This window comes from Hypanus sabinus, chromosome 13, assembly GCF_030144855.1.
Source record: "Hypanus sabinus isolate sHypSab1 chromosome 13, sHypSab1.hap1, whole genome shotgun sequence".
Taxonomy (NCBI): domain Eukaryota; kingdom Metazoa; phylum Chordata; class Chondrichthyes; order Myliobatiformes; family Dasyatidae; genus Hypanus; species Hypanus sabinus.
In genome coordinates, this window is record NC_082718.1 from 91,267,927 (window position 1) to 91,294,040 (window position 26,114).

The 26,114-nt window shown below is 41.2% G+C and overlaps 1 protein-coding gene across 2 annotated transcripts in view; it reads right to left on the minus strand.

Annotated features, from left to right (window-relative positions):
* Positions 1-2,985: 2,985 nt before the first annotated feature.
* Positions 2,986-26,114, minus strand: part of rhof (ras homolog family member F) — a 44,366-nt gene continuing 21,237 nt past the window's right edge. For both annotated transcript variants that reach the window (XM_059988201.1, XM_059988200.1), the window contains exons 3-5: positions 12,418-12,527; positions 11,479-11,613; positions 2,986-5,907 (exon numbers count right to left, since the gene is read on the minus strand). In XM_059988201.1, coding sequence (XP_059844184.1) covers positions 5,737-5,907; positions 11,479-11,613; positions 12,418-12,527 — 416 coding nt within the window. In that variant the 3' untranslated portion in view covers positions 2,986-5,736. The remainder of the gene's footprint in view (positions 5,908-11,478; positions 11,614-12,417; positions 12,528-26,114) is intronic.

Consider the following 26,114-nt stretch of genomic DNA (forward strand, 5'->3'; position numbering starts at 1 on the left):
AATGATTTCCTTGGCTTTCTTCACGTTTGGACTTTGATTGTTCTTCTCACACCAATCCACCAGCTACTCTGACTCATCATCACTGCTACACATCATTAGACTTCCTTGCTAATAGTTTCCTATCTATCCTATCTAAGCCCCTCATAACTTTATATATCATTACTAAGTTCTTCCTCAGCATCCTCAGCTCCAGACAAAAATAGCCCCTATCCTTGCTGGGAACATGTCTTCACTACCATCTTGTGACTCTTCTTGCTCTGACTTCTCATCTTTTCTCCAGTCCGTCTTGGCCCAAAATGTTGACTGTTCACTCTTTTCCATAGATGCTGCCTGGCCTGCTGAGTTCCTCCAGCATTTTGTGTGCGTTGCTTGGATTTTCAGTATTTGCAGTATTTCTCGCCTTTGTGCTTAAAAAAAAACCCAGGTAGATTCCTCATTATAATTGAAATACACCATCCAATGCAACATCTTGGTGAATCTCCTCTGCATCCTCTCCAATGCAATTAAGTTCTACAGTGCAGTGAAAGGAACTGCATACAGTAATCCAGCCTAGCCAATGTTAAAATAATAGCACCAACCCCCTGCTCTTATATTCTATGCCCTCCCTGGCTAAGGCTCTGGATAAAATGAGAAATGGCAGGAATTGAAATGGACATGGGTGAAGACAATGTCAACAGTGGTGGAGAGGAATCATCAGATGAAGTAAGGAGAGCCAATATCAGAAGCTTTGGGATGAAAGGTGATATCATCAGAAAGAACATGACAGAGAGAGAAACTAGAGAATTAATTAAAGTCTTTACACAAAGCCAGATGGGAGGAGGCAATAGAAAAACCTTTCCTCTGGACATAGTAGTTAAGGAAAGGAAATTATCAGGGATGGACCACGTGAAGGTGAATATTGGCAACAAAACAAAATCTAGTACACTGGATCCAATTAATGGGATCGTGCACTTTGGACCCACCTATCAGTTACAATCCTCTGGGGTGATTCATCCACTGATAACTATTCACAAGAATGCACAGTGATATTTAAATATTGTGCATGTACTGACTGTGTTAAGATAACAAATGTCAGTAGGTTCAGCCTGAACAATCCTGGGATATAGCATTTTAGTGATGTAACAACTACAGGCATGAATTGCATGGTGCGGGGTTGGGGGTCGATACTTACGCTGGTGAAACTGTCGGGGGGATGGTCAACACTTCTGCAGCTTGTGCGTGGGAGGGGGATTTGGGGTTCTGGTGTTTCTATCATTCATTTTTTAGGGTTTGTTATTTCGTGGATGTCTCTGTGAGAAGAATTTCAGGCCGTATACTGTATATGTACTCTGATATTAAATTGAACCATTTGACTTGAACCATCAAAATGCTGCAATTGCTGGAAGTTGCAGGTCTGGTCCTGATGAGGAACTGTTTCTCTTTCCCCTCACCTGCTGAGTATTTCCAACATTTTCTGTTCTTAATTTATATCAAACATCCCAGCTGCTAGAAACCTGAAATTGCTGTATTTTCACCCATGGAAAGGTAAGTAATATTTCCGATCAATGGCCTTCAATGCCCTACAAGACCTGGCTGCGTGTTTCTGTGTTGGACAAAACATGGCTGAGACACAGCCAGGGTAAGTATTATTCAATGTGAGTTTATGAAGCAATTGCATCACCTTGGCTGGGACTATGCCCATAGTTTGATTACATTTACCTGAAAATATGCACTTATGCCTCTATAGTTCAAGATCTTTTTAGCATAAACTCATAAGCTGCAGGGTTTCAATAACAATAAAGAAAAATTCTCACATCAATTGCCACTTAATGCTAACCAGACCTCAAGTTTTGTCCTAAAAATGGGCTCTGCCTGCTGTATTATAGATCCAGTGGCTCAGCTTCAATCCTGACTTCGGGCACTGTCTGCGCAGAGTTTGCACGTGCCGCCTTTCAGTGCATGCTTCCCATCACTGCTCTGATTTGCTCCCACATGCCAAAGACCGGTCGGCTATCCACCTCTGTAAATGACCCCTAGTGCAAATTGGTGGTGGAAGAGTCAGGGAGAGATAATGGGTTGTGACAAATACGTTGCAAGGAAATTAGGGTTTCACTAGTTGACACTTCCAACCCACTGATTTCAAATAGATGTGAATACTGGGAAAAGCCCATTATTCTGGAGTCATCTCTGCAAACCTCATTTAAAGTGATGGGTTTGCTCTACCTATAATTAGTCACGATGAAGGGTCTCAGCCCGAAACATCAACCTCTTACTCACCTCCATGGATGCTGCCTGACCCACTATTTTGTGTCTGTCACTTTACCTATAATTACTTATTTACAAGTTTGTGATGAGTTAAACCTTCACAAGCACGATCAGCTGAAAATGATCCCGTGGAAGATAAATTGACATGATTTAATTGAGATACAGTTTCCTGAGATGGAACGTCAAAAGGATGCCTTTAGTTATAGGAGAGATGTACGTAACTCAAATAAAAGAATCAAAAAATAAAAGGAATGTCTAATAGTTTTAAGCCCTTCATTAAATATATTTTTTGTCTTGTATGAAAATGATCACAAGTTCAAGCTAATATGAGAGACTCCCCTAAATCAAAAGTTATAAAGGGAATGAAGTAAAATAGAGCTGAGGTGACAGATCTGCCATGACCACACTGAACAGGTACAAGCAGCTGAATATCCTAATCTGGGTTCCTGCTCCAGTCCTGAGAAAAGGTCTCAACCCAAAACATTGACTGTTTATTCATTTCCATAGATGCTGTCTGACCTGCTGAGTTCCTCCAGCATTTTGTGTGTGTGTGTATGTTCCTGTTCTTTCGTTCTGATGAACATGGTATACGAGGTAGTTTATGCATGGAACCTGTCCATGCAGGAACTTCAGCAGCTGGGGAATTTTCCATCGCAGTCAATTTTTCTTCTATTAACATTATTATTGTTTCTTTTCAGATGTGCCTCATTCTGAGTAATAAAGTTTCTCATCAGCGACAAATCAGTTTTTGAGCATTTACTTATTATCAGCCAGTAAAAAAAAACCATTGATTTTTGACGACATTGGCAAGCATTGTGAAATGTAGGATACAGATGTTCAAGCTAAGACTTTCTAAACCATACATATTTGGTTCACAATACAGTTCTTAAATAGAAAATGTGTAAGTAGATAAATTTGAACTATTGCTTACAATTTTAAAAATATTAGAATCAAATTATAACTTGTAGTTTACTAACAATCCTATAGCAATTGTCAGTTTATTGAATAAACCACATTCCATTCATTGCATTTCCCACATTCCACAGACTCTTGAATGAAGTAATGAGTTCAGATACAGATCTCTAACACTTTATCTCAAAGAATTAACTGATTGTCACCATTCCCCCAAGGTATGAGCGCACACACTTTTTGCTACGAGCGCACAGAGGAATTTAAACTGCACACAAAATGTTGTCACTCTCTACCTCGTTGGCATGTTCAGTATATTTCATGATCGTACACAATCACATCTCCTTTTCTGGTTTCTGATGTGGATGGTGTTGACAATGTGGAGTTTGCAATGATTTGTCTGCTGATTTTAGAACTGACTTTTTTGTACTGTTTTTACTGAAAAAATTATTCAGTGCGCATTGTTGTCACTGGGCGAAAAATTGCACAGCACAAGATTTTTGTGCACACTGGTCATTACAAATTAGAGGGATAGAGCTGATAGTGCAGTGTAAGTAAAAATCTGTCAAGGTCCATAGCCTGACTGTAATCAAGAAAAGTATATTAAAATACAAGTTTATCAATTGAGTACAGTTGTGGAAAACACAACTTTTCTGATGTACCACTTATGATTTTGAGCGAGATTACTTTATCCTGCTGAACATGTAATGACAGAAAATTGCAGTGAATGGTTCCATTTTCCAGATTACTGAGGAAGCCGGTGAACACTAACTCCTAATGGAACAGGTAGACTGTTGGGTCTCTACACTCCCTGCCAATGGTTCATCAAGTTTCAGATTTTGTAGGGCAATGAGCAAGACCATTTTTATCTTTCATTAATTTGACTCATTGCTTTTGCATTATTGTGCTATAATCTATAATTTGCATAAATTAATTGTAACATTTTAATGAAAAGCTAAAACTTAGTCAATTCGAAGGAATGCTATGAATATAAATAGTGAACTGATCTTCCCTAAAGGTGCTGTATCTGAAATTAGAAAAGCTGCAGTGTACTTTTCCAACAGAAAGCAGTTTAATCCTGCTTCTGTTTTCTGGAAACAAAACTGTGCATAATCTGTCTCAGTTTGGCTCTCACTGTATTCTTGAATTTGTTATTTCTATTTTACAGGCACCACAGTTAGTGAAAAAAAATCTCATTGGTCAACAAAATCCACTTAAACCTTTAAATCGTATTCTTCTGCATGTGATGTTTTTGTGGTGTTGAAAAGTTCTTGGGGGACCTGGGTCAGTTTTAAAGGCAATATGTAAGTAGGCACACAGCTCAGAAATCCCTGTTGAATTAACTGGCCTCATTGATTGATTGAGACGCCACCATTGGCATCCACTTCCAAGAGGCTCTGCAGGCTGCAGAGGAAAAAATAAATACAGATACTTCCTTTCATGATTGTTCCTGGACAGGAAATATTAAATAATGTGTGGATAGTGACTAAGAGTACCCAATCGCTGTATTACTAGCTGTTACTTAAGCCCCAGACTCATTTAATCACAAGATAGCTAACGTGAGACAAGTACCAGGGAGGAATTGCTGAAAAAAAAATCTCTTCAAAGTGCTTTTGTGCTGATAAGCAAATGCTCATAATAGCAGGTGCCATTGTTAATCTGACATCTTTAAGCATGGCTGAAATGAAAACAGATTTTGTTACCTTTATGTTGATTTCGAAATAAATTTGCATTCATGAGACGGATAAGGCAAATCAGCATTAAATCCAACACTATTAGCAGCAGTGTTTGGCTGAAGTGAAGCTGATCAAAAAGACTCTTTCTTTGCATAAAATCAATAATTTCTGGAACAGCACAAGATGTTGGTTAGCACCATTCAACATATTGCTTCACCTTCAAAGCAATGCCCTTTCAAGGTATTTAGTTGTTTTCATTCTCTTTGGATGCCAGTTGACTTCTGATTCTTTTCATTTAACGTTTTTCAACACTTGCAGTTACTTCTTCTTTCTGTTTTACTCGCTGTGGTAATTATTATTTTCTATGTAGAAAACGTGTTTCTGGACACTGGAGAAGATGATCACAAACTATTTTCCAATATCTTTTTGATATACGTTGCAGCTGTGGCCTGCAACCATCGCCCTCGCCTCAGCCCTGAACTGGCTCTGCAGCCACAGGCTCCTGAACTGGCCTCACCCACCTCAGCACTGAAGATGGTTTGTGGCTGTGGACTCCGTGGTTAATGTTCCCTGTGTTATTTGTTTACATTTTTTAAATGATTGCATGACTTGTTCCTTTTTTTTGCATGTTGGGTGTTTAACTGACTTTGTTGTGTGGTGGTTTTAATGGGTTCCACTGTGTTTCTTTGTTTCGTGGCTGCCTGCAAGAAGATGAATCACAAGTTTGTACATAATGTACATACTTTGTTAATAAATGTACTTTGACCGTTGAAATTGTTTTCTTAATATGTGGAAAAATAACTTCCTTATAAAACATAAAAATGTTTTTAAAAATGCATAATTATTGAAATTTACAGATTACTACATGGCCCACAGTCCTTATCAATAACGTTACAAGCACAGACTGTCAAAGGAGCAGACATTGCTTCTGCTTCCTCTTCCTTTTGCTCTTCTTCTTCTTCAAGGCACTTAGAGCTACAATGGAAGCTTCTTTAAAGATGTCCTCTATATTCTCACGGAATTTGGCTGAGCATTCCAAGTACATCACAGCTTTAATTTGGTGAGCGGTTTCTTCACCCTGGAACGAAAAAAAGATGTTGAAAGCTTCCACTTTGGTCATGTCTCACTAAAGCATAGAATGTTGACCAGTGCTTCAGAAGGACAGGCCATTCAGCCCCGATGTAGTGCTGAACCACTCTATTCCACTTTTAGTTTGTGCCTCTGCCATTCACTGCCATCCTGTGGCCTGGTCTGTGGACTTTGGTAATTTCATTTGATACTGTTCTCCGTTTGGAGGTCCTTGCCAACTTTTGCATTGGTACCCGTGTTTTATTTTAATGCAGGTAACTTGTGATCCAGTGCGTACATTGCTGTTATTCCCCTCCGTTCCTTGTTGCGCATCGGGCAGCAGCCTTGCCATTTCTTTGGCATATTTGTCTGTGTTTTTGTTTACAAGGCTGAGTCGCTAGTTCAACAGATGGATTTGAACCTGCGACCACTTGCCTCAAAGTCCAATGCTGATACCACCGGTGGAATGTCAACTGTACTTTATAGAGGCTGCTGGGTTCCTCCAGCATTTTGAGTGTGTTTCAAGATAACCACTTGAATCTATTTAATTATTTAGAGATACTGCATGGAACAGGGTCCTCTTGCCCAGCAACCCACCTACTTAAGCCTAGCCTAATTTTGCAGGACAATTTACAATGGCCAATTAATTGACCTACGAACCAGTAAGTGTTTGGCATGAGGGAGGAAACCTGTGCATTCATGGGGAGGACGTTCACACCCCTTACAGACGGCACTGGAGCTGAACTCCAAATTCCAGCACGCTGAGCCGCGACGGCATTGCGCTCCCGTACCATGGATTTTGTGCACGCGTGCACGTCTGGCTAAAGGGAGAGACCGTGAAGAGGAGTGGTTAGAGCATTCGGTAGCACGGTAGCGTAGCAGTTAGTGCAGTGCTTTCCAGCACTGGTGGTTCAATTGTTGCCTCTGTCTGCAAGGACTTTGTGTGTTCTCCCCATAACCCTGTGAATTCCCTCCAGGTGCTCCGGCGTTCTCCCACATTGGGCGTCATGGTGGTGTAGCTGTTCGTGCGATATCTCGGGGCGTCAGACTCTGGGGTTCAATTCCGGTGCTGTCTGTAAGGAAGCTCTGAACGTCCTCCCCATGGAATGCGCGGGCTTTCCCTGGGTGCTCTGGCTTCAACCCACAGCCCAAAAACGTACCGGGTAGGCCAACCGGTCATTGTAAATTGTCCTGTGATTAGTTAGGTTTAGTTGGGGTTGTTGGAGTGGCTCATGGGGGCAGAAGGGTAAACTCCGCACTGTATCGCTAAATAAAGGAATAACTTCCAAAGACATAAGGATTAGGGTTATTAAGTTGTGGGCACGATGACACTTGTAGGCTGCCCCCAAACACACCCTCGGACTGTGCTGGCTGTTCATGCAAACAATGCATTTCACTGTGTGTTTTGATGCCACTTTGTTTAATCTAACTGAAATTTTTGATGTTGATACAAGTTAAACAACTGAAACGTGATTAAGATCATAATTGAGTAGGGGATGATGGGAACAATCTTTACTTATTGGAGAATGGACATATTGACATATAGCCTTGTATTCTATTATTGTGGTAAATTTTTAAGGAGGTCTGTTCATACTTTGAGCACTTTTAAGCAATATGAGAAACCAGAACATCAGAAATAGCTTATAATGAAAATTCCATCCTAGTAAACTTGTCTTCTGAGTAATGTACTCGTCAGGTGTCAGCCTTGGCTCTGAGATAATGCTATAGCTTCTGTGTGAGAAAGACCAGGGCTTTTGTCCCATTCTGTAGACCTGAGTGCCTAAAGAGGCTGACGTCGGGAGGTGCGGTCTGATCTCATCACCCAGGCGAATATGACTGAATCAATGCCATTATTTAACGAGGACCAGGGGAGTTCTCCTTCTGCTCAGGATATATCGCTCAATCAACATCACTAAGGTAGATTATATAAGTAACCATGATAACTGGCCAAGTATCCCGTGTGTATATTGATTACCAGTACCTACACTTAAAAACCATTCAACTCAGGCACATCCTAAAGCTATGAAAGATGTAGAAGTGAAAATTCAACTTTTGAAACACTCATCTTTATAAATATTTTAATTAAAAGTCACAAATTAATTTTTAAATTTGGCTTGCTTTTAATGTTTATATGACTTTTAAGGAATCTATTAATTTCTCAATTAATGAAATGACATGGTGACTAATCAAACAATGCAACATCTACAGAGAAGTGATCAGTTGACGGCTTGGATCAACACCTTTCTGTAGAGAAAAACATTTGAAAGATGATTACCCCGCCCTTTGAGGCTTTGGAGAGGATGCAGAAGAGGCTCACCAGATGCTGCCTGGTTTTCAGGGCATTTGCTATTTAGAGGCTGGATTGTTTTCTCTGGAGTGTCGGAGACTGAGGGGAGATCTGATTGGGGTTTATAGGATTATGAGAGGCATAGATACGAGTGGGCAGGGAGCATCTGTTTCCCAGGGTTGAAATGTCTAATAACAATGGAATGCATTGAAGGCGAGGGGGCTTGGGGTAGGTCATTCAAGGGGGATGTGAGGGGTAAGATTTTTTATTCAAAGACCCTGGAATGCACTGCCTGGCATGGTGGTAGAGGCAAATACATTAGAGGCTATTAAGAGATGTTTGGATAGGCACGTGGCTGTAAGGAAGATAGAGGGATATGGACGTAGTTTAGGTAGGAGGGATTAGTGTTTGGGCGTTTTCGATTTGCTTTTTAGCTGGTGCAGTACAGCACTGTGGGCCGAATGGCCTGTTCCTGAGCTGTACTGTGCTATGTATACAGGTGCAGAAAAAGGGATAAATGAAAGTGGTCAAAAGGGAAGGAAGGATGACAAGGTGACAAAAGAGATGATAGTACATGAGTCACAAAGATTGGTCTATAGAGTTGCTAAAGAAAGAAACTGCAAAAGGGGCTATAATGAGAACGTTAGAAGCATGAAATGAAAGATGATGCCCTGAGTGGTGACGACATGACACTGTTCAACTGATTATCAGGTCCGAAAGGCTGGGAAGTGCCCGGGTGGAAGGTGAGATAACCCTTGAGCTATTTTGGAACAATGTCAGATGTGACAGCCAGACTACTTAGAAGGGGAGTGGAACAAAGAATTAGTGAAGCCAATGCTGACTCGTGCAGTGAACGCCAAAGCAGTCACCCGATAGGTGTCACATCCTTTTGAAGCAGAGGAGATCTCGTTGTGGGTGACCAATGCAACACACCATAACCCTGGATTACCCTTGGGCTGCATTCCAGTCACGAAAGCAGAAGTGGAATCGCCACGATAAAGGGTTGTTTTGACATCATATTGAAAGAGATGTGGTACGGACAGCACTGCGCTGCAAACTCCTCTCTTCCCACTTCTGCGCTAGAGTGTGGGTGAGAGCGTAACCCTCTGCTGGCTCTCTTTCAGCACTCAAATAGTTGAAGTGATCTCATTAGCTTGGCCGGGAGTGAGCCACAGAAGTTGCTGCTTGTCAAGGCCAATGCAATGTTAGCATTCACTTGGGATGGACCCGAATATGAATGCAGGGATGCAGTACTGAGGCTTTATAAGGCATTCATCAGACCACCTTCTGTGTTTGGTGAGCAGTTATCTATGGAAGGATATGCTGGCATTGAAGAGGATCCAGAGGGGGTTTATAAGAATGAAAGGTTAATGGATGAGGAGTGTTTGATGGATACGTCACTTTAGACAGAGGTGAGGAATTACCTTAGTCACAGGGGAGTGAATATGTGGAATTCATTGGCACAGACGGCTGTGGAGGCCATGTCATTGAGCATATTTAAATCGGAGGTTAATAGGTTCTTGATTAGAAAGGGTGTCAAAGGGTTACAGGGAGAAGGCAGGAGAGTATGTTTAAGAGGGAAAGTAGATCAGCCATGAATGAATATGGAGCAGACTCAATGGGCTAAATAGCCTAATTCTGCTCCTATGCCTTATGGTCACTGGCACCTTAAAACCAGTTGCTCCGGGCAGATAGAGCTCGTTAACCACGGATGGTAGCTCATCTAGGAGAGGGAAAACTCCGATTTCAAACCTCCGCTGCCTTGTGGCTATACCCGCTCACGGGAGAGGCTTTGGGAGTAAACCCCGAGGAAAAATCCGGAGTCGGAGTCCCGAAGGTGGCTGACTGCTGTACCCAGCACCGGCACGGCAACTCCCGCGATGCTGCTGGCACCAAACTCTATCGACTCTCGTCGTTCCTTTGGACCCGTCATCAGCATGGAGAGGGGGTCCCACTGCATGGGCAACAGACAGATCTCCATATCAACTCCGCCCTGGCTTGCGCCCTGGAGAGGGCACTCCCCCGTGACTACCAGAGGTGCAGTACCCATGGTCGACCATGGCCAACGGAGGCCACAGAGACAGACTTGGGTAGTGTTGGGTGGGTGGGAGAGATGGTGAAATCACTCAGTGCTGAGATGTGCAGCTCAGGGTTGTATTCCTGGCTAGCACAGTGAGTGTGGACTTGCAGTAACGATAGTCCATCATGTCCATGATATATCACCACTGGGTCTAGAATTTTGACCTGGCCTGTCAAAGTTAGTATGGTGTGTGATTTGCAGATGGAGATACACGTTCCCAACATGCACGAGAAAGTCTCACTGTGTTCATTGTTATGATCAACACATGCAACACATCCAGAGCTAAAAATCTCTTAACACCTTGAGCCAACAGGGCAAGGCTGGCAAAACGGCAACTTGACAAACTCATATTTCCCCCTTTATTGACTTTAGCTGGAGGGAATCAAAGCTCCATGAGCCAGTCCTCATCAGAGGATCTGAGTTGGAGAGGGCCAGCAACTTTAAATTTTTCAGTGTTATTATTTTCGAGGACCTGTCCTGGACCCAACACGTAACTGCAATTATGAAGAAAACACAGCAGTGCCTCTACTTCCTCAGGAGTTTGTGAAGATTTGACATGACATCCAAAACTCTGACAAACCTCTATAGACGTGTGGTGGAGAGTATATTGACTGGCTGCATCATAGCCTGGTATGGAAACACCAATGCCGTTGAAGAGAAAATCCTCCAAAAAGTAGTGAATACAGCCCAGTGAATCAGGGTAAAGCCCTCCCCACCACTGACAACATCTACAGGAAAGCAACATCCATTGTCGGGGACCCTCAGGACTCACACAACCAGGTTCAGAAACAGTTATTACCCCATAGCCATCAGGCTCTTGAATCTAAGGGGAAAACTTCACTTGCCCCATTGTTGAAATGTTCCCACAATCTATGGACTCACTTTCAATGATGCTTTATCATATGTTCTCTATATTTATTGCTTATTAATTACTGTTATTATTTCTTTATTTTTGTACTTGCACATGTTGTGCAAGTACAGACTTACTGAACAGACTTACTGAACGCCCAAGTTGGTGAAGTCTTTCATGGATTCTATTACGGATTTATTGAGCATGTCTGCAAAATAAATGAATCTCCAGATTGTAGATGGTGACATATATGTACTTTGATAATAAATTTACTGTGAACTTTGAAAGGTTATTTGGGAAGGAAGCTGTAATTTGCTCTGATTGTGCGTAATCCAGTCACGCGGTCACTACTCAGCCACTATACCTGATTGTACGTGATTGGTTCCTGCTGGGCAGCTCTCAGTCTTCTCAGGCGCTCTTTGTCCATTCGAAGGTCTGTTTTGCAGCCAATCAGGAGGATGGGAACCTCCTGGCAGAAGTGATTGACTTCTGGAACCCACTACCACGGTTGAGGAAACAAAAGTAAATCACCAATTTTACGTCACTTGCAATAATTGTCAACATTTCATACTTGTCACTCCTCCACAAAATTCTCTGCCAAAGCTTGCCATATTGTCCTGTCAGTCTTTTGAGAATGAATGAGCTACATTCTTGACAATGGATGTGAGTGCACCTATTATTAGCCTCAGAGAGAAGAGAACTCAAATTTCAGGAAACTGTTACAACTGTGAATCAGCGAATCACTGGAATATGTCGCTAATATGGAGTCAGAACATACAGCATAGGAACAGGCCCTTCAGCCCACAATGTTCATGCTGACTCTTTTCCCATCTTCATTGATGGCTTTTGCCCATATTAGGATGTGCATTGATAAGCTGCAGAAAATTGATACTTCCTAACAAAATAGCGAACAAATTGTGGAGTTTATATCATTAATCTAACTTTCAAAGTTCTGGAGATTCATTGGGCTGGGGATCTTCTGCAATAACAGCCTTCACTGAGTTTAAACACGTGCAATGTTCATGTACCCACAAGATATCTGCTATTGAGTTCCAAACCCACCTTCATCACCAAGAGGAAATGTAGAGCACCTCCCTGTAATGGTTTCCTCTAGTATTTGGATAAAAGATGATATGAGCAGATACATGTGGGCATTTCTATTTGTTAAAAATGTGCTGAGCTGCAAGGAACGGGAATAAACTAATAGAAGTTTTGTTGAAATTAGTGGCAGTTTGGGTCTCTGAATAATTCCAGCAAAATTCTAAAACTACGGTTGAAAACGGAGCATGATTCATGGTCTCACCTTGATGCGGACATTCTCAAAGCTTGTAGGATTTGTAACATCATAACAGATTAAGATAACATTTGTGTCTTGATAGGAAAGCGGGCGGAGTCTATCATAGTCCTCTTGACCTAAATCAGACAGAACAGGAGAACAAACAAAAAGTGATGTTCCTTTGCTTTGTGTTTTTTTAATGTTCCTTTTCAGTCCTCTGTTTTTAAACCATGAATCAGATGCATGCAACACAATGTATTCTGCAGCCACACACAACATGGTATTGAACAGGATACAATACAGATCAAGTCAGTCACGCAGTCCTTTCAATATACAAGATAGTTCCTGAAACGTACAAGTTTACAAGAATTCTAGCCAATGTGTCAAAGAGTTATCTGTCTCTATAATTTTTCTTTAAAGAGCACCTTTTTTAAAAAAAACAGCATTTATGTAGCACCTGTAGGAAAGAAAATGGCATTATCAAGAGACTGAAAACTAGTACAAAAGACAGGAAGTGAAGGCTTTTGCATTTTAAATTGAGATAGAACCTTATTTCAGGAAGTATACTAGCTTGAATAGTATTGTAAGCAATAGACCATTGCAAATTTATGGACATATTTGATGCATGGCTCACAAAACATGATGGAGCTATTAAAAATTACAAACATATTATAATATTAGGGTAAGCATAGCGACTACAGTACTGTGCAAAGTATTAGGCACACGTGTGTGTGTGTATATATATATATATATATATATATATATATATATATACACACACACACATATATATCTCTCTCTCTCTCTCTCTCTGGAGTGCCTAAGATTTTTGCCCAGTGCTGTATTTGTCAACGTGGTGTGGAAAGCAAGTATGTCAATCTGGTGCAAGGCAGAAGCAAATGATGTTGGGAATGGTGAGAGTGGAGCACCCTGGGAGTGGTGTGGGAAAGGTGGTAGAGAAGGAGTGCCAGAAGGCAGGGAGGGGTGTGGTGGCAAGGGTGCAGCCCTAAGACAACAGGCAGGGCCATTTGATTCCAAACAATTGGTTTGTTGATCATTACTGAATGTCTCTCTGGTGCTTCCCACTCCTTCCCCTTTTCCCAACCATGATTCTCCTCTCCCTGCCCTTTTCCCACTCTCAGTCCACAATAGAGACACATATCACCACTCACATATGTCATAAAATTCATTTTCTTTGTGTAGTACTACAGTACTTTGCAAAATGTTTAGGCACCCTAGTTCTATTTCTATAATAATACATGTATTATATGCATAAAATATTTATTTGTATCATTTTAAGACTTGGAGCATGTAATTAACCCCCTAAAATTTTTCAAAGCTGAGCCTTCCAGAGCGACTGACTACTTTTGTGGAGAAAGGCACTGTAAGAAATGGAGCACTTGACTGGTGAGAAGTAAATTCTACCCATCAGTAACTTACAGAGGGGAGGAGGAGGGTGAAATGTCAGGATATGTTGCCAGGAATGCTGACTGACAAAACATGAACCTTGGCTGCCTTGCCCGAATCAAAATACTAAGTGCCAAGCATAGCCCTTCCCAGCTGAGGTAACAGCTAGGTGCGTGCCAAGAAGCAATGAACTGTCTGATTCATTTGGAAGAATATACACTCAAAAATGAAGGCATGTGCGAAGAATTCCAAGTAACTTTTATTATCAGAGTATATCACATACAACTCTGAGATTCATTTTCCTGCGGACATACTTGGCCAATCTATAGAACAGTAACCGTAACAGGACAAATGAAAGATCAACCAGAGTGCAGAAGACAACAAACTGTGCAAACGCAAAAATAAAAAAAGAGCAATAAATTACAAGAACATGAAATATAACAAGATAAAGAGTCCTTAAAGTGAGATCATTGGCTATGGAATATCTCAATGGATGGGCAAGTGAGAGTAGTTGTCCCCTTTTGTTCAAGACTCTGATGGTTGTGGGGGTAGTCACTTGATCGTTAAACAGGTAATGTATTTACAGAAGATAAAGCCTACACTCTATAGTGGGGCAGTTATGTGTCCTAAGGGGGTATTAGGGGAAATAGAGGTAATTGGCGGGGTGGTGGTGGAGAGCGGCATTCAGGATTATTGGTGGTAAGCGGACCTGACTGATCGTGTCAACTCACTGCCGTCATCAACAACCAACAGGCAATCCCAATTTGTGGTAATCTTTAAAATTTAAAATTTAGCCCCACTAAAGATGGATAAATATATAGCTGGATCTCTATGAGTCTCAAGGCAGCAAAACCTTGGATTCTAATCCCGCAAAGAAACAGTAGCTACAGAAAATGTGTCAACACAATGCTATATACCAGGAGTATGGTTTGATTCCGTTCCCACTGGATCTGTGGTGCCCTACGTGTCTTATTTATAATACTGTATTGTCTAATGAAGCCATGAAACCATCAAGATTGCAGGAACACTTCCACAAAAGACACGCTGAAAAAGCTACTCATGGGATTATTCAGTTCCAGAAGATGAAAGAAGAATTTGAAAAGTGTTGCATACTTGAGTCATTTGTCAAGAAAGCTAAAAATGACCTTGATGGTAGTCTCATAGCTTCTTACAACCTTTACAAAATGATAGCAAATTGTGGGTTTCATACAACTGGTGGAAGATTAATAATGTCTGCTGTATCAGAAGTGCTCACCACTGTTCACAAAATGAAATCACTGTTCATAAAATCAATTCCTCTAAATAATAACTCTGTAGCTCATTGCATTGACAAAATGAGTGAACACACTGAGCATTAACTATGCACAGAGCTATAGAGAACAGAATTTGGGGTACAACTGGATGAGTCAACTGTGCGAGAAAATGTGGCAAAAATGGAAAAGTTTGTTAACGAAATTCTTTTTTGTAAAAAGTTAAACTCATATCAATGGAGAATCAATCTACGACTAGCTCAAAATGTATATTGAGGATAAAAATATTCCAATTAGGAACGTGATTTACTGTGCAACAGATGAAACACCATTTATGATAGATCACAGTGCTGGTCTAATGACATTTGTGAAAAAAAGAAATTCCAAGTCTGTTTGCAATCCATTGTGTAATTCATCATCAACAGCCAAAAATCTCAGCCAGTTACTTTCTTCAAGATTGACTCTTGTAATATCTGCTATCAACAAAATTAAAGTTCATCCGTTAAATAGCAGAATATTTTGCCAGTTATGCCAAGATAACGAAGAAGGGTTTAAGCGCTCACTTCTTCACACTGAAGTGCATTGGCTGTCAAAAGGATGCTGCTTAAAACGTTTCTTTGGCATTTTTGACACTGTGGTTGAATTTTTGCTCAAAGTCGGTAAGAGCTTGAGAAATGAGATTGACCTTCTACGTGGAGATGTGGCATAACTAGCCAATCTGTATTCTAAATATGAAACTGCAGGGTGAGGATTTCAATTTAATCCAGGCAAAAAGTGCAGTGTCCACTTGTATTGGAAAATTGGAAATATACATTGGGTGGGAGAAGAATGTTCTCACAGTTTCCCTGCAAGGAAAGTATGGCATTGTTTCACAGACAGTGATTTACAAGAGTACTGCTTACACCTGCAGCCACTGTAGTAGGATTTTCAGAATTGATTCAAGGTTTTGAATGATCTGGAAATTCTGGAATGGGTAATGGACCTATTTCTTTGCAAGATGGAAGAGGAGGAAAAGAGCTTGCAAAAAGAAATTATTGAAATTCAGAATGATAAAAAAGCAAAAATTCTTTACAAACGTTTTGGCTTATGTAGTATGTGGGTACACTGTCATACAAAGTTTTCTGGTCTTTGGAGAAGAGCCAAACTGCTCTTCATTGTATTTCTATCCTCCTATCTTGTTGAAAGAGGTTTCAGTGCATTGAACCACATACTCACAAAAACCAGAAACCACTTGGACATTGTTACACATGGCGACTTAAGGCTTTTGCTGTCACAACTTTAACCAGACATTTCAACTCTTGCTAAAACCATAAAGCTCAAGGATCACGTTGATATCAAAGGTACTGTGCAAGCTGGGTTTAAAGACAAGTAAAAATTTAAAGCAGAATCATTTTTCTCATGTTAGCAAATGGTAGGCATGCTTTTGCACTATGGGTGCGCTTGAGAGGGATGTTAGCAAGTATGAAAATGCTTTGGGAGGCATTGGGCTAGAAAAAAGTTGGGAAACACTGCTTTATACTGAACTAATGGTGAAACTGAAAGGATGAAAGAGTTGAGGTATTCTTGCATCTCAGTTGGGTCATGAGAGAAAGGAATTGCACCATATCATTAAGATTACAATAGGACACCGAGAATACATTGGAACCCAGCCCAGAAATGGAAACAAATGAATATTGACTGTTCTTCACTCACCTGGAAGAGCAGGGACATTCTTAAGCTAGGTTTAAAGACAAATAGAAATTTAAAGCAGAATCAGGGGTGGTTGTTTAAGCATCACATTATCTGTGGAATCCAGGAACTCAGCCCAAGGGAATGGCTGTCATTGGGACATTGTGCGTATTGTCCATGCAAAACCCTGGAGTTTTCCAGAACAAGACAGGAAAATATAACCAGGAAGAGGGAGTCCCTCTACTGAAGAGTGAAAGTGCAATCACAGTTGCCCAAGTGTGGGTAATAGTATGTACAGCTATGTGAGTGACTGTAAAAATGCTCCGGAAATGGTAATTTTATTTATTTCGATACAGTGCGGAATAGGCCCTACCAGCCCTTTGAGCCCCACTGCCTAGCAACCCCCCTTATTTAATCTTAGCCTAATCACGGGTCAGTTTACAATGACCAATTAACCTACATCTTTGGACTATAGTGGGGTGATGAGAACGGTCTGCAATTTGTTGGTTCAAGGGCATTAAGTGACATTTCACCTTGACTCTGGAGTAACTTGTTATTGCCCAGCCAAAAAAAAGTCTTCAATCTCAAGGCTGTCCAGTTGAAGCTAGTCATCGGCTATCAATGTACAACAAACCTGCCATGAGGACAAAAGAGATTGCAGGTGCTGGTCAGACAGCAACTGGAGAGGCAAACGGTGTACGTTGATGTCTCCGTTGCTGACCCTGCACCAGGACTGAGAAGGAAGAGGAAAGGTTTCTGGTTCCACCCAGCACTGACCAGAGAACTGGTCCCACTAGTCCCTTACACTGCTCTAAACTGGAAACTTCTTCCTCCCTCCCTGTCCTGATGCAGGCTCTCATCCTAAAGCATTGGCAATCACCTTTTGCGTCCACAAATACTGATTGATCCACCGAGTTCTTCTCACGCTGGTTGGCAGATTCTATTGACATGGTGAACCCAAAAAAAAAACTTGTGAGGGATCTAATCACAAATAAGAGAAAATCTGCAGACGCTGGAAATCCAAGCAACACGTACAAAATGCTGGAGGAACTCAGCAGGCCAGGCAGCACCTGTGGGAAAGAGTACACAGTTGACATTTCGGGCCGTGACCCTTCATCAGGACTGGAGAAAAAGAGATGAGGAGTCAAGAGTTGGAGGGTGGGGGGAGGTTAGGGTGAAACACAAGGGGTTAGGGTGAAACCTGGAGAGGGGGAAGGGGAAAGAGTTGGAAAGTTGATTAGTGAAAGAGATACAGGGCTGGAGAAGAGGGAATCTAACAGGAGAAGACAGAAGGCCAAGGAAGAAAGAAAAAGGGGGAGGAGCACCAGAGGGAGGCGATGGGCGGGCAAGGAGATGAGGCGAGAGAGGGAAATGGGGATGGGGAATGGTGAAGGGAGGAGGGTGCCATTAGAAGTGCGAGAAATCAATGAAGCCACACTCAGGTTGGAGGAAAAACACCTTATATTCCATTTGAGTAGCCTCCAACCAGATGACATGAATATCAATTTCTTGAACTGCTGGTGAAGACCCACCCCTTCACCATTCCCCTTTCCCATTTCTCTCTCTCAGCTTGTCTCCTTACCTCCCATCACTTCCGTCTGATGCTCCTCACCTTTTTCTTTCCTCCATGGACTTCTGTCCTCTCCTATTGGATTCTTCCTTCTCTAGCCCTGTATCTCTTTCACCAATCAACTTCCCAGCTCTCTACTTCACCCCTCCCCCCTCCTGAGTTCACCTATCACCTTGTATTTCTTCCTCCCACCTTCTACCTCTGACTTCTCATCTTTTTTTTCTCTAGTCCTGCTGAAGGGCTCGGCCCGAAATGTTGACTGCACTCTTTTCCATAGATGCTGGCCTGCTGAGTTCCTCCAGCATTTTGCATGTGTTGTGAGAGATCTGATACAGATTTAACCTCAGTTGACCAGAAGGATGTCACATGCTTAGAACAGTACAGCAGATGACCCTGAATAGTGTAGCTGACAGGCAATTATTTTAGCTGTGTGTATATAGATGTTGTTCATGGAACAGGAAAAAAAGTATAACAAGTAACAGGAAAAAGTATGGAGACAGATAACAGGCACACTACCATCCAAAGACATGCCACTGCTAATAACTGGAGACCTAGTCTTATCACTGACACAATGATGGACAGAAAGTTGTGGCAACTTAATACACATCACACCCTGAATCATAAGAGGTAAGAGTAGAGGACAGCACAAGATTGAGTCCACACAGTCCATTGTGCAAGTTTCTGGTTTTGCTGAAGTGTTTGATCATTCATTTCTTAAGGAAGGATACAACAGCTGTTGCATTAAATAACAGCTGCTGTAACTTTAAGACCTGCAACCATCTGTTGATACAAAGGTTCTGGTGAAGAGCCTTCGAAGAGTCTCTGAGGAAAAGCTGCTGCTTTCACAAAGGAAAGCTATTGCAAAAGATGCTGCACATCGCCCCGTATATGGGAGAGCAAAAGTCAAAGGAAAGCAACAGAGACATGCAAACTTCAGAGAAAAAAAAGTTATGTTGTCTGACAAAGTCAAGACAGGAAAAGAAGCTCCCTATCTCGATCTTCGCAGTAACCCCTAACCACATCCCTTTCCTTTCATCATTTCAGCATTTTAGGTGAACAACATATTGAGAACACAATGTTTTCTCAGTCATTCAATAAGTAGATTAAATTCCCAGTCCTCTAGTCCAGCAATCCATTAGAAAGAATTTCTTTATTATCCCATCCTCATGTTGCTTTAACTGAGTCATATCAAATACTTTAGAATTGTAGATGAATACAATGCCATATTTATTTATAACCAGGGCCATAAACAGGAAAAATTAGTAGTTTTTAATGGTGTTGCTTGAAGAAGCATCGTCAATGATTCAAATACACAAAGTGGGGCTGCTCCGGGCTTTGTATCTGCGAGCTTTCTGGAAACTTGGCTGGTTGTGTGATGAACGGAGGCTCAGGCTGTGGGCCTGCTCCGGCTGCACTGGACTTTGACGCTATTGACTCACTTTCGTTTTGAAAGCTTTTGCTTCCTTTTATTGTTTGCATGATTTTGATGAAAACATGATTTTCATCAGTGTTTCCCCCCCTCTCTCTGTGCATTGGGTGTTGGTCTTTTCTTAAAAAAATTGGGTTCTTTCGAGTTTCTTGTTTCGTGGCTGCCAGTAAGCAGACGAATCTCAAGTTTGTACAATTTATACATTCTTTGATAATAAAATGTACTTTGAAGAGAACCATTAGTTTGACATTAGTTCTCTTACATACAACTCTCTGGCAAATTGTAGTTTATCTGCCCCTTCCTCCTCCCCCGCCATATCTCCTGCTTGTAATCCCATGCCATCACAATCAACTGAAAGATAACATCTCTAAAGATGCAGCACCCTTTCAGTGCTAGACTCTCCACCTTTTGACGTGGACAAGACAACAGCACAGTTTACAAGATACAAATTTCATAAAAGTGGTTTGGTAGGGCAGTCACACTAAATGAAACGTGCATTTCAAACTCTGACCCACTTTTTACTTATTGAGTAATAAAGGCATAAGTGAATTGTCCACACCAGGAGAAGGCAGGAGAAAGGGATTGATAGGGACAATAAATTGGCCATGATGGAATGGTGGAGCAGACTCAATCGGTTAAATGGCCTAATACTACTCCAATGTCTTATGGTCGTATAGTCATTTAATTTTGAACGTTCTATATTGGATGAAAATCTTACTCATTCTACTAGTAAGCATATATAATCTATGGAAGCCATAAAAAGACTCCAGAATATTTTAAAAAAATACTAAAAGGCAAATTCGGCTGTTTCCTTAAGATTAGGGATTGAATCCATCATTTCCGGAAATCTAAATGATTCTTATTAAATCAAGTTACTAAGTTTAGATAGGGCATGTACATATAATTCCCAGCAGACCTGAGTAACAGTTGCTGTGTTGAATTAACTAAACACAATAGACATGTTGGAGAGTGCTTGCAGAGAAAGGATTAAGATCTCTCATTGCACCAATGTGTCATTTGAGAAACTTAGCTAGAAATCCAATTACAATTCTCCATCAGTAAAACAGACACGCCAAAATTTTCTTACCAGCTTTTCTTTTCTGATTTAAGTTCATCTACTTGCATTGTGTGACTAAGGTTCTACGTCCTTCTAAGATTTGGTTAAAACAGTGCCAGAATGCTGGGGGATTTGCCAGAATTAAATTGTAGCACACCATTTTTGTAGTGGACTTTCTACCAGACATCTGTCACATACAACCTAACCCAAAGGAAATCTCATATGACTGCTGTTAACAAACCTCTACACAAAAGGAAATAATGCTTTAAAACAAAAAGCCACCACCTATAAAGAAAAAAAGTGAAATCCTGTTGAGTCCAGAAGTCTATCTATATTTTGAAAGAATGTAACTACTGAGTCTGTATAACCACTCAGGATAGATGAGTTCAAAGCTACTCCACCCTCTGAGGGAAGAAATTTCTTTTCATTTCAATCATAGAGTTCTACAGCACAGAAATAGGCCCTTCTGCCCATATTGTCTAGTCCCATCGACTCCACACCTGGACCATAGTTCTCTATACCCCTTCCACTTGACCTAAATGTTGAAAATGAACATGCATCTAACACATCCGCTGGCATCTCATTCTATACTCTCACTTCTCTCTTTGTGAAGTTCCCCCTCAGGTTCCTCTTAAATAATTCATCTTTCAGCCTTAACTTATGACCTCTAGTTCCAGCCTCAGAGGAAAAAGCCTGCTTACATCTACCCTGTCGATACCCCTCATAATCTTCTATGCTTCCATCAAATCTCCCCTCATTCTCCTATGTTTTAGGACAACTTGGATCATCAGTCCACATAAAGCCCATTGATAAGTAGCTTTCATTGTAAAGACATTTTTTTTTGTGTCTGTCACAGCCCAAGTTGGGCTAGTCCAATGAATGCTCAGAAAATGCGCTTCATGGTTCTCAACAGCCTACCATCGTCCCTTCTGTGCAATACGGTGCTCACTAATTATCAAAGGCCTCCCCTATCTTGCATCAAAAACTGAGAATGGAGTCAACCAAATAAACACTGTTCTATTGCATACTGTCATTCTGGGCTGAGACCTCTAACGAGATTGCTAACGGGGCTGCTCAGTCACTGCCCACCACAGCACATGCCAGCATCGTGCGTCAGGCAAAGTTCAAAAAACAATGCATTTTTTTAAAACCACAATCTCTCGCGAACCCTGATTGAGAAACCCTGCTTTAAGGAATTAAGTTGTAATATATTCAACCTTCCCCTATAGCCAGGCCTACACAGACTGCCCCTTTTTCTGATACTGTGCCTCTGAGTAAGCTGCAGAGTTGTAAATGTAGTCAGCTCCATCCTGGGTACTGGCCTCCGTTGTATCCAGGGCATCTTCAAAAAGCAGTGCCTCAGAAAAGCAGCATCCATTATTAAGGACCCCCATCACCCAGGACATGCCCTCTTCTCATTGTTAACATCAAGAAAGAGGTACAGAAGCCTGAAGGCACACACTCAGTGATTCAAGAACAGATTCTTCCCCTCTGCCATCTGATTTCTGAATGGACATTGAACCCATGAACATTACCTCACTACTTTTTAAAAACCTATTTAATATACGTATATACACTTACAGTAATTCAGCTTTTCTCTACATTTATCAAGTATTGCAATGTACTGTTGCTACAAAGTTAACAAATTTCACAACATATGCTGGTGATATTAAATCTGATTCGTACTCCTCAGCCAGAAGAAGTATTTACCCAGGTTAATAAGCTCTTTAATTATTGGTTCCGTGAGATCTCCTCTTAATTTCTAAACTCTATGGAGATTACAATTGCAGTTCAATCACAGGGCAAATCCAACACTGCTTCATTCCCAAATAAAGAAGCCAAAACTGTACACTATGTTCAAGGTGCAGTCTCACCAACAAGTACAATTGGAGTCTAGAACCCTTGGGAATTAGCACCTATTGTTGAGTAGTACGTTAAACTGAGTGTGTTCAGTAAATGTGATTAAACTCAATGAGGTGTGAGTTGTCTATTTTTGCGATTGACCATTCTAGTTTAAGGATCTGGATGAAGTACTTGTCAAGGGATTATCAGTCTGCTTGTGTAATGATGAGCGGAACAACATCTCACTAAGTGTTAAGTTATCAGTTCCTAAACCACCTTTTAAATCATAATTCTTCTGAAACTTTGTTTTAACAAAAGATGAAAATATGTATGTGTTTACCTCACTGTGACATCAACAGCACTTTATTTTCCATTAACAGTGACAAGCACTTAATACACCATAAAAACATTTCCATTGCTGCAGCTGCAAGTACCTAGTTATTAAAAGCCAATTGAGCCATGAAGTACAGGCACAAATGGTGAATGGTGAATGGTGAATTTATGTACAGCAATAATTAGCCAACACTTGAGACTCATTTCAATTCTATGTCCCATTCCCATTCCAACAATTCAGTCCATGGCTTCCTCTACTACCGTGATGAGGCCACGCTTGGGTTAGAGGAGCAACACCTTAAGCCTCCAACCTGTTGGGAATGAATATTGATTACTCAAACTTCCAGTATTGTGCCTCCCCCCCACCATTCCCCAATCCTGTTTCCTTCTCTCACCTTTTCTCCTTACCTGACCATCACCTTCTCCACACCCTTCCCTTTCTTCCATGGTCTTCTACCCCTGCCCATCAAGTTCCCCCTTCTCCGGCCCTGTATCACTTTCACCAATCAACTTCCCAGCTCTTTACCTCACCTCCTCCACCTCTCCCAGTTTCACCCATTACCTACCATCTTCTACCTCTTCCTCCCCTCCCCCCACCTTCTTGCTCTGACTTCTCAGCTTTTATTTCCAGTCCTGAGGAAGGGATCTTGGCCTGAAACATCGGCTGTTAACTCTTTTCCATATATCCTGCCTGGCTTGCTTAGTTCTTCTGCCATTTTGTGTGTGTTAGTTGAGACTATTAGTGGATTTGGTGCCTCATTGTAAAAAAGACATAGAAAGTACAGACGAGCATGATACTTGAGGGTTTCAAGCCACGCAGGAAGACTGGAGATGCTGATGATCCAAATTTCAGCATTGCAAAGGTGTACAAGTTAAGGTTTGTGCGGGAGGTTGTTGTGGGGGTTGACGTGCCTGTTATGTTTTTGTTCAATTTTTCTGTGGGGAGGGGTATGGCAGGGTGATAATCATGCTATTTTTCTTTCTTGGTTTCATGGCTACCTGGAGAAGAAGAATTTCAAGGTGTACACTTTGATAGTAAGTGCAACTTTGAAGGATAGCAAATTGTGGGCATGCTATGTTCACACCAGAAGCAATGACATGCTGATGGGCTGCCATAACACAGCACATGTTCAGACTCTGTTGGTCATTTTACACAAATGATGCGTTTTCCTGTATGTCTCAACATACATATGACAAGTAAAAGCTCACCTTTAATTTCCAAAACTCAGATAAAACCAAGATAATAATGTCTGATGGAATGTATGTCGTCAGATAATCTCCTGGTGGAAAAGTTTCTCACAGAGGCATCGATTTAAAATTGCGACCTACAGCAAAAAGTCTTATTTTGCTGTGAGAAGAATATTGTTGAAATATCTGTTTCCGGAACAAGGACCAACAAGGAAAACAACCATCAACCACCTGAGCTACACATTTTCCAAATTATTTAGAGAACAAGGAATCCTTGGGTGATGCAAGGTAGGACAGGAAAGGTGGGTTTAGTTTTGAATTGCATGTAACAAAGAGCTGATAGAGTAACAATGAGCCAAAGGGTGCTCTTCAGGGCTGTAATGAGCATGGAAGAAGCCATGGTTAATAAGGAAGAGCGACTTGATGGCTGTAACTAACAAACCATTACAGAAGCGGAGGTTAAGCGGAGGTACAGTTCTGGTCACCGAATTATAGGAAAGATATCAATAAATTAGCGAGAGTACAGAGACGATTTACTAGGATGTTACCCGGGTTTCAGCACTTAAGTTACAGAGAAAGGTTGAACAAGTTAGGTCTCTATTCATTGGAGCGTAGAAGGTCGAGGGGGGATTTGATCGAGGTATTTAAAATTTTGAGAGGGATAGAGTTGATGTGAATAGGCTGTTTCCATTGAGAGTAGGGGAGATTCAAACGAGAGGACATGATTTGAGAGTTAGGGGGCAGAAGTTTAAGGGAAACACGAGGGGGTATTTCTTTACTCAGAGTGATAACTGTGTGGAATGAGTTTCCTGTAGAAGTAGTAGAGGCCAGTTCAGTTGTGTCATTTAAGGTAAAATTGGATAGGTATATGGACAGGAAAGGAGTGGAGGGTTATGGGCTGAGTGCGGGTAGGTGGGACTAGGTGAAATTAAGAGTTCGGCACGGACTAGGAGGGCCGAGATGGCCTGTTTCCGTGCTGTGATTATTATATGGTTATATGGTTAATTATCTCAAGATGGAAAGAAATTTGGTACTCACAAAGTCATAGAGTCAAAATGTACAGAAACATCAAATGACTATCTATGACTATCTATACTGTTCCCAGTTCTTGATCCATTGCTTTGGTCATTCAAGTGCTCATCTAGATGTTTCTCAAATACTACAAGTGTACCTGCCTTCACCACCCATCCAAGCAGTGTGTTCTAGATCCCGATCACCCTACATGTGGAAAAGGTTCTTTTTCAGTCTTTCCTGGCAACAGAAATGTTTCCTCCCAAACAACATGCTGCGAATCTCCAGCACCCCTTCCAGTGCAATCACATCCTTCCTATTGCACGGGAATGTTTCATGGCCTATCTAATGTTTTACAGAGTTCTACTCAATGCTTTTATTTTCTATGCCCTGGTCACAAGAAAACACCATTCATCATCAGGGCCCCCCCACCACCCAGGATGTACTCTCTTCTTGCTGCTGCCATCCGGAAAAATGTACAGGAGCCTCAAAACTCGCACCACCAGGTTCAGAAACAGTTACTACCCCTCAAACATCAGACTCTGGAACCAAAGGGGATAACTTCACTCAACTTCACTTGCCCCATCAATGAAATGTTCCCACAACCTATGGACTCACTTTCAAGACTCTTAATCTCATGTTCTTGATATTTATCGCTCATTTATTTATTTTTTATTATTTCTTTCTTTTTTTATTGGCACACTGGTTAAACACCCAAGTTGGTGCGGTCTTTCATTGATTCTATTTCGGTTATTATTCTATTATAGATTTATTGAGTATGCCCACAAATATATGTACTTTTGATAATAAATTTACTTAGAACTTTGAATCATCAAGTTAATCCTGTCCCTTGGGAATTTTTCTAATAACTAATTCCATAGAACTGCAATTACCTGCTTTAGTTCTTCTGCCTTTCCTGACTAAGAATATCACATTTGCTGTCCTCCAGTCACCTGGTACCTTAAATAC